The following is a 9785-nucleotide window of genomic DNA, read 5'->3' as shown; positions in this document are numbered from 1 at the left end:
CCAGGGTACCTTTTTGGCTAGGCTTATATAGGCCCTAGGGCCGATAGCCTAGTACCTAACTATGAACCTATGTTACTGTGGCTGCTTTAGGATACTTTGCACTTATAGATGGAAGTGTTTTGGGGCAGTTTGCACGTTTTGGGTGAAGTGTGTGTAATTTATTTTTTTAATGCTGTCTTCAAGAAGTTAAGATGTACTGCTATGGGTATTTTTTATAGTGATTGTTTAGTGATGACTTGCAAGAACTACTTTTAAAAGTGAAAACGTGTGTATATAAGTTTTATTTTTTGAGGGGATATGTTCATAGATAAATGTAGTGCATTTGGTATTCTACTAGGTACATGTTCTTGCGGCTGTCTGTTTTAAGATACTTTTTTATAAGTGAAAATGTGTGTATTTTATTGTTAATGCCGTCTTTAATAAGTTTAAAATGCACTGCTTTGAGTACAGTGCAAACAGGGGCGTGCTGCTGTTAGGCCTGTTCTTTACTGCATCGTTGTGGTGGGTAAATTAGCGCTATAATTGCTATCAGAATAGTCATTGTTAGTGTGATATGCAGAATTTTAAGGGTTTTTTTTTTTGCTTTTTAAATAAACATAATTGTTTACTATGAGTAGTGTTTTTGTGTAACGTTTACTTACTGTTAAAGCTGAGTAATTTGTCTGTTTTTGCAATAATGCTTCACTTTTACTGTTAACGCTGCATGATTTAAATGTTTTTGTGAGATTTCAATATGCTGTAACAACTTCACACTGTTTGTTGTACCATGTCTGCATCTCCTCACCACTCCTGTGGTGATGTCAAGGAAGAAGGTGTGACCAGGGTCCTGTTGGCCACACCCCCATGTCCCACTTTGGCCCGCTTAACAAGGTGGCAACCCTAGGAATGTTCCTCATTTTCAGTCTTAAAAGTCAGTGCTCCATAGTGTTGCTCATTTGAAGGGCATATTACGCAATATCAGAGGCAGCCGAGAGATATGCTCAGAAATAATGCAAAGCGTTTTACTTTATCATATTTAACTGCTAAACAGTTAAGTGATAAAGGAGAAAACTGGACTTTGCGTAACCGCGTCACAATGTATTCTTGATTTGCACTTACGCGGGGTCCAGTGCTCGCAATTATCGCCATCAGTTTTTAATGATTTTGACAGATCTGTTGGATGTGGAACATTTCATCCAGGACCCCAGAAGCATAGTCTTTTAAGAGTCAAAATGAGGAATGCTCATTATACTGAAGTACACTTGAGATGTATTTGCGAGAGACTTTCTTCTACGTTTTGGAGATGGAAGATAAGATAATGGATACCCAAGAAAAGCGCATCTAATATCTGCCGCTGCCACTTTCAACTGCAGCAACGTACCCTATCAATTGTCCCTGAGTTGACTAAAAATTTAGCTCTATACCTCTGTCATTAAAGGTGGTGAATTACACTTAAAATATAAGGACAATAATAAAGACTTGTTTTATTTCGTGAACGAATACCAGTTCACATCATCTTACCCCTGTAAATGTGCCAAGTCAATAGTACTCATATTTTAAAAGTTACCCTGATTATTTCTGGATTTCTCCCGGATTCTTTTGAAATTTGTCTGAGTCTTTGGGCGCAGTACACGGACACTTCATTTTAAATGATAGTGTGCACTTGCAACGTATAAGAAAATATGAAAGCGGTCCGTTACAGGCACTGTTTGCCTTCCATAAGACGCGACGTACTTGAACCCAGCTATACTGACTGTATATAGCTATTCCAACAGGGAGATTCGTGGTGTACGCAGGTCAAGCAACTGACTAGTACAACAGCAGTTTTGAGCATCCTCAAGCAATCTTCACCGATTTACTAAAATATAAATTATGACAAGACCTATTAAAGTTCAAATCACGGACATTTCAGCATGTTGCTAGTATAAGCTTCTTACGTGTGTGTATAAGACATATAATCACTTTTTAATTTTTGCACAAATAACTATTTTAGAAGTCTTAAATAAAATTTTTCAAACAAAACGCACACACACAGTAAGGAATAAATACTGAATACGTCTCAATAGCTAATATCAGACAGCAAAAATTTAATTCATCAGAGATCAGAAAATCACACAACCCTAACTCCGCGACAGCATCTACCCTCAAAACAACTAAGTAAATGATGTAACTGTTAGCCAGTAACAGAGCTACTCCGTGTTTTGACTCAACAGTGTAATCCTTGCCTTCCTATCAGTTTTAGTGTATGAGTGGGCCAAATTAGCGCAGGCTTGTTGTGAAACTTGCAAATCAGAAGAACGACGTAAGTCAACAAAATCATGTGATTACGGAGCCAGTGTGTATTGGTTGCGTCAAAACAAGGGGGGTAGTGGTGGCTGTTAGCTGTGTGACAATTATAACAACTTTGTGATTGTGGGGAAGTTTTCATAGCTAAAATAATATCCCATTTATATGTAATTCTGTACTTATTTGAATTCATTGTCGTGGTTGTGCAGCATCACATGAAAGATGTAAAAGTTTTTTTCCAAGTGAGTTTCCATAAGGGATTTAAATAAAGTTTGGATTATCATTCTTTGCGTTGCGTTTCCATGAAATCGTGTGGAGTGTCGCTAGTTACCGCTGCTGGGGCTTCTACTGCTTTCGGTGATGAGGAAAAGAAAATGGCGGCGGGAAAAGCGAGTGAAACCGAGGAGGATTTTACGAGTCTGACAGCTGAGGAAAGGGACAGCTTAACGGGCTTTGACAGGTTGGATATGAACGGATCTGATGCGTCCATTTTCACCCTTTTTTTAGATTAGCATGTAGGCGGTTCTGTGTTCATGTATGAAGCGAAAGTATGGTAACGTTGCGCCTGTCTTCTCTCTTTCTGCAGCCGACTATTTGGATTTCTGGGTCTTCATGAAGATGGCGCCAGAACGAGGGCCTTGCTGTCAAAGGTAAAGAAAGTGAGCTTTACTGCAAAGCCTTTTTAGTTGTACAGGCGAGCTGTTTGTAGAGTGGCAGTAGCGTTTTGGGAGGCGGAGAAAGGCTGTATACCTTAACAGCTGGAGATTCTGCATTGGGAGTGAATTTCTGTGGTGCATCAGGAGTGCTTATATGGATGTTAAGCATTTTAACAGTGAAATAATTTCTGTAGTGGGCTAAAATAAGGCATATGACAAAAGTTGTGTTGGGCGGGTTTATCTTAAAGTGCTGTGTAGTCACTACAGCGGTAAGGTAGGTGTATTTGCAAAACGTCTCCACAGTTCATATTGAAATGTTGGTGTTCTGTCAGACGCTGTGCATTGCATATTTCAGTCATTGCAATACGTCGTTGATCAACTAGTGTGCAACTAGTCGTGAAGTTTTGTTGAGTACTTGTTTAATTTTAATTTACTACTTGTGATTACTTTCTCAGCTTGTTTTGTTACAGATGTAATGGCTCTGCATGAGGGTATCACCATACAGAACTAAGACTCTTTATTTAAGTAGTTTGTATTGTATTGCTGATACTGTGTGGTTATGTTTGCGATGCTTTAAGCGCATGTTTGTGTTGAAAGTTGTTGGTCCTGTCATTTAGTTAAGTAATGGCTGTGTTGGTCGGTCCAAGATGGCGGGACAGGGAGGAGACTAAGATGTTTAGAGGTATACCAGAGCTCGAAGTGAACTGGATACAGTATTAACTTTGTAGTGGCACAGTGCGCTCTTTTTCCCTTTAGTATGTGCAGTGACTGTCTCTTGTACAGTGCATTGTTTGGTTTGCTGCTTTCTGTTTGTGTTACAGTTCTTGGTGTCAATTCCTTACAGTGTTGTGCCCATTCCCCTGTCAACCTGTAGCGTACACCGGTATTGGACAAAGGGCTGTTCGGGGTCATGTTAATATACTTACTGTTTTGTTATACTGCTTGTAACTTAAAAACGATCGGGTGCTTTAGCATTGCAAAACTGTTACCACTTTTGAAAGCGTGCGTTTTGATAAGAATTTTGGTAGTACCAGTGTTCTCAGGTGGTTGTTTGGTACCCACACTTGATGTTTTACATAGTATGCGTAACGCCTACATAGTATGCGTAACGCTCTTTGGCTTGCATTTTCTCTACTCACTTGCCGTGTGTCCTATTCAGATATCCTTGAATTTCGAGCTTTGTATGTATAGTCTACAATTTGAAATGCCCCAAGACTTAATTGAAGCACCGGTATAGTCTCACCTAGGAGGAACGCTTCGAATGTGGTTTACCTGCGTGCTGTTATTAATGGAGTTTGTGCATCAGAGCTGATTATTTTCTGTATTTACGTAGCTGTTCCTGTTATAATAAATAGTTGTATCTAATGGGTTGAGATTTTGAGTGAGTTTTTTTTTAAACTGTACACATTTCTCCAAATTTATTAAAATTTGTGGAAACTTTTCTGGCGTGTTGTGTAATCCCAAACACCCTTGGCGACGTGTAAATTGATGAAAATGTCAGTATCGATAACTGTTTGTGATTAAATATCCACTCGTGCATTCAAAGAAGTATCACCATGTTTTTTGCAAAACTAGAGTTTTTGAGAGTTTAGTTACGTAATAGAAATGTCTATAATGAATCCTAATAATCATTTCAAATGTGTCTTAAGTCTTCGTTATAAAAAGTTCCGTGGGATAGGTACAGTTTGTAAAGCGTCTGATAAAAATAACGCATTGTTTCTTACATAACCAGAATGAGAATATGACTGTGCATTTTGATAATACCTTGGTTTGATTACGGCATTATCCGGTAGCCTGGCCTTGCTCCAACCTTTGCGCTTTGTTTTCCATTCTTATTTATATTTTGGCTTTGAGGTTAATCGAACATTTGAAGTAGGTGTGAGGATATATGTCTGAAAAAGTAGAGCATTGAAACGAGGCACGATAATTGCTGCGTAATGTCCCTGAAACGGGGATGCAATGCTGTTTTGTGTTACTAATGAAGTATTGGGGTTCCCGAACTTAAAGCTTTATAAAATATTGTGGACCTTTGTTAACAGGACATAAGTTAACTGTCTGGATTTCTGAATGTTTGTAGTGTGAAATAACAGCACATTTCTGAGCAACTTCCTTTTTCAGTACATATACGGTAAGGGTGCTCCCTATTGTTTCTGGTGGTGGTAATTCAGCTTTTCTAAATTATTTCAGTTGTCTTAAAATTCACTCGAAGACATTTTTATTGGGCACTGTATCTCGGGTATTTATAACAAGACTGTGTCTTATTTTTAAATGGTGGACAGAAATAGTAATATGAAATGATTTCAGTTTTTTAGTAAAATTCAACATACGATCTACTTGCAGTTTGTTTTAAAGAAATATGGAATACTAGCTTAAGTTTTTATAGTAGCATTTCATTTGATTTGCTTTCCTTCAGTATAATTGCAAATTAAGCAATGGTTTGTTTTCTGTAATCGTTCCAAATGTACTTAAAACTGATGGTGTTTTAGAATTGTATTGTGTAATAATGGCTCTCCATAAGAGTGGGGAAGGAAGGTTGGTATCAGTATACTACCACAACAGCACTCACTGTAAACAAATGTAAATGAGTGGGGTTTTGGAGAGTAATATGGCTGCCGGTGGGTGGGGCTGTTAAGGTGTGACTTAATGCCACATATCGAGTGGGCTCCCCTGGATCATAGATGTATGTAAATAAGCAGAGTTGTACTTTTGCATAGTGTATATTGCAGGCTTGTGCTGGAACTAATAAATGTTTCTCTAATATCATCCAACCACTACCTTTCTCTCAAATCCACTAACTACCTTGATTATAGCAAGCTCAGATGCTCATAAGCCTAGTACTTATACAGCAGGAACTTCTCATTGTAACATTTGTTAATGTCTAATATGTACTTCACAGATAAAGATTCTAGTTGTCTACTGATGTACTATGTTCTTCATCTGTAAATATGTTGTAAGTAATTGCTATGTTAAATTGTTAATCGCTATGTAATCCAATGTAACTACTGTCTGTTTATTTTACTGTGGAGCTTTTCTCCCTGGGCCTCCACTGAAAATGGACCTACGTCCAATTGGACACTCCCAGTCAACAAATTTAAATAAATTAATAAATTTATTTAGTTGGTGAGGCGGGGGGGAGATTTGGTTTAGTATTGTCAGGACTAATGAGATGAAGTTGGTAAACATTGTTTTTCTATGGACCCTTGTTTTATGTATGCTGAGTATTGTTTCATTTGTGTAACTTTTTTATGTAAATTGTAGTCCTATGCTTTGCACTGGCCAATTACGCACTACGTTTCTAATGTAAACAGTTGTATCGATTATATGCTTATGGCTTTGATTTTGGCTGAAAGGCGCATGCTAGATTTACTTAGTGAATTGACTGCTAAGCTCCATATACAAATCTGAAATCCCTACGTTTCTCACACACAAATCTTCTGCACACCTCCTAAACCTAACAACAAGGCTGGTGAATCTCTTCTCCAATGCTGTCGGAAAAACCTGGAATCTTCTCCCCAATGACCTTTCCTCTCTTCCCTCTCTATTACTATTTAAAAACAGACTGAAACTCCACCTTAGAACACACTGGTTGTGCCCCTGTACTAAGCCTGACTAGGCATCTATCCATCTGATTAAACTTGGCCTATTCCAGACTACTCATTTGTTTGTGTCTTTCGGCTTTTCCCGGTTAGGGGTCGCCACAGCGGAACTCCGGTCCGCTAATGATTGGCAGCCGATTTTTTTACGTACCGGCTTGCCCAGGCCTGATGCACAACCTTCAATGAAGGTACGTCCATTCATGCATGTCTCCACGCAGAAGACGCTCTAGCTGAGAATCAAATCGGACAGCGTCTTATTGTGAGGCGACAAACGCTACCGCAGCACCACCACCGCGGATCATCTCAGACTACTCATGAATTGTTAAGTATTCTTTTACCTGCGAATACAGATTATCTCCTAAACTACTGTCCAGTTTCTGTAAATACTTCCTACTGAAGAATTTTTATATAATTAACCTGTCTTCTCTTTTGACTTTAGTCCCTTTTATGTATTATACCTGCATATTGTGTAGTATAAGCATTTCTTGCAATGTAAGTACTTCGTTTTTGTCCTCCTAGAATTTTCTGCTGTAACCTGTAGTATGCATTGTATACAACGAATGTGGCTATTTAGTCATCTTTTTCTGTTGTACCTGGAATCTGCATTGTTAATATTTTTATTTAGTCATTTTTTTGTTTATTGATTGCTAAGTTTTTCATTTATCTGTCTTGGAGCTCATCTCCCTGGGCCTCTACTGAAAATGGGCATATATCCAGTTAGACTAGCCCGGTCAACAAATGAAAAATAAATAAAAAGTGATGTGACTTGCTATAGTAAAGGTTAAGCTTGGTAGTTGTTTGGTGTGCCGACACGGAAAAGCCTACGGAAGAATTGGAGAAGTGGTTTTGAAGATAAGTCCCAAACTGAGGAAGTTATTGCAATCTCTGGTAGTAAGGCTAGTAAGAAACTTTATTTTTTTAGGTGTGCAGATGCATAACTTTTTTGGGGGGTGTGGGGGGGGTGAAGGGAGTGTTTGTTAGCCATGTAATAGGAGAGAAAGAGAGACAGGAGCTGGGCCAAAAGCCTGGGCAGTATTTAAATTTTAATTTGAAGAGGGGTTGAAATGGCTTTACAACAGGAATGGGCTTTGAAGTTTAGCTAGGAAATACGACAAGATTTGGTACGAAGTGAAACTTGACTTCAGTAGCACACTGTGGGGAAATGAGACAAGTTTGACATTTGATGCTCTTGCAAACTGTGTTTTAGGTTACAGGTAGAAATTATATATTTGTGAATAGAAACTTAAATTATAGAGTACATGAAATAAGGGATCTAATAGAATAGACATATGGGTTGAGGGTCTCTTATTTGCTGACGTTGCTGTCCTTTTTCTTTGCTTTTTACTTTTAAAATATTTAGCTATTGTGAATTATAGACTAATCGGGCAAGTGTAAGAGACTACCACATGGGTACTCTGAGGGTGAGATTTGGTGAGCTACATGAACGCTTTAACCTGTGTTTTTGTTTTGTACTATATATAAAACTTTAGAGTTCGCGTCTCCGTCTTTGATACATGAGTAGCTGACAATTGTTCTTACTCCATGAAATGTGGAGTTGGCATTGACTTCATATTTATAGTAGTATTTGTGGGTTTACCATTGTGCCACATGTATTTTGTCATTTTTTGGCAGTTTGTACCTGCATTGTAATTTGTGACATTTAATTTGATGGGTCATTTAACCTGCGTTGGAATTGTACACGAGGCTGTGCCTCCCTCCTGAGGGGGGAAAGACTGCTGTACTGTGGGTTGGTTTGCATCTAGCTTGAATATTATGTGCGTGATGCATGTTTTGTTTGGAAGTACAGCTTATTGGAATACCACTTTGTGGTCAGCCTAAGAAGTTAAACTTGCTTGAGTGAAGCAAACTTATTACATTTGCCAGAGTGCTGCTTCTTTATTTCTTTGCACGAATAATTTTCACCAAGCTTTTGCAGAAAAGTTAATGTAGTTCTGCGAGTGTAAATGATTACAGCCATTTAACATACTAAAATACACAGATACAGTTGTATATTTTTATCCTGAGATAATTGAAGCAAAGTGACCTGTTACACACACGCGCTCGCTCACAAGTGTGTGGTGTGTTTCTCCGCTTATGTACATGTTATAGCTGTCTTTTTTTTTTTTTTTCCTTAGACCTCCTGCTTCTCTAGTATTCTAGCAATTTATCTGTTGCATGTTTCTATTGCTTTAATTTACTCCAGAATGACACAGCTTCGCCGTGAAGCCTTTACACTTCATGTACAATGAGAGTAGATGTTTAACAGTCCGCTTCCAGAGCCTTTCAGTCTTCAGTGTTAAAACTGGGTTGCTTGATTCAGTGTAGCTTTTACCCCTAGATTCTCTCTTGCAGTTGTTTGGGCCACCCTTTGGCATGTAGGTTTTCCTTTGAATCTCCCCATGCACACATGTTGCCCCCCCCCCCCCAGTTCTTTTCTTCCAGCAGGGCCACTGCCATTTGTCTGCTAACCCTGTAAGTTGCATTAGGTGCTGAAGGACAACATTCCTTGTATTAAGTAATGGTATTACTAGCAAATACTGTGGTCTTGTTTTACAACCCCAGTGTGGCACGCTTAACTAGTTCATTACTGATGCATGCCACACTGCTGCTAACTAGACTTTATTTGCCCCCAGCCCTGCAAAGCACCTTAACATGTAACTCCCCAGGGGTATGGGTGCTGGGGAAGTGTTCATCACATTTATCACTGCTGCAGTAGTCTTGGCTACGTGGCTTAATCAAGTTTGGGTGCAAAAAAGCTCTAGTACCTTACTCACATCAGAGTATGCACCTCTAAGGCTTTCAAGGATCGAAGGTCGGCTTTGTGGTGCTTCTTTGCTGGGTAGGCATGTTTCCTTTAGGGAAAACAAATTCCATTTTCTAAATATTTATCAGTGTTGTCTTCATTAAAGTCATTTTTAAAGCTAGGTAGCTTCAGTTTTAACTGAGATTGAAAATGTACTTTTTCATGAGAGGATCCCCCCCCATTAGTTTAAAAAATTGCGTGAAGTAATTGAAAAAAAATTCAGCCCCCCAAAAATAAAACAAAGCCTTTAAATTACTTTTTACTGTGCTTTTGTGATAAGAGACTTCAAGACTGTTTTACCAGCATTTGCTGCTCATCTTTCTCGTGGGTGGGGGGTTACCTTCTTGTCCCCAGCAGAAAAAGTTGGCCTTTCCTGCTATAGTAGGCGAACAGTTTGACTTGGCAGTAGGTGGCTGACTCTGCTGTGGCCATTTGCACATTCTGACCACTCAAACTTTTATCCTG

At 38.8% G+C, this 9785-nt stretch overlaps 1 protein-coding gene across 1 annotated transcript in view; it reads left to right on the top strand.

Annotated features, from left to right (window-relative positions):
• Positions 1–2332: 2332 nt before the first annotated feature.
• Positions 2333–9785, top strand: part of KDM6A (lysine demethylase 6A) — a gene marked incomplete in the record, with an annotated part of 3528619 nt that continues 3521166 nt past the window's right edge. Inside the window, 2 exon segments of the mRNA XM_044072373.1 lie at positions 2333–2725; positions 2852–2915. Coding sequence (XP_043928308.1) covers positions 2568–2725; positions 2852–2915 — 222 coding nt within the window.

Source organism: Protopterus annectens, chromosome 5.part0 (genome assembly GCF_019279795.1).
Source record: "Protopterus annectens isolate FY-2018-M chromosome 5.part0, PAN1.0, whole genome shotgun sequence".
NCBI classification, from domain to species: Eukaryota; Metazoa; Chordata; order Ceratodontiformes; family Protopteridae; genus Protopterus; species Protopterus annectens.
Note: the sequence above shows the minus strand (reverse complement) of the source record. Positions and strands in the feature narration are given on the sequence as shown.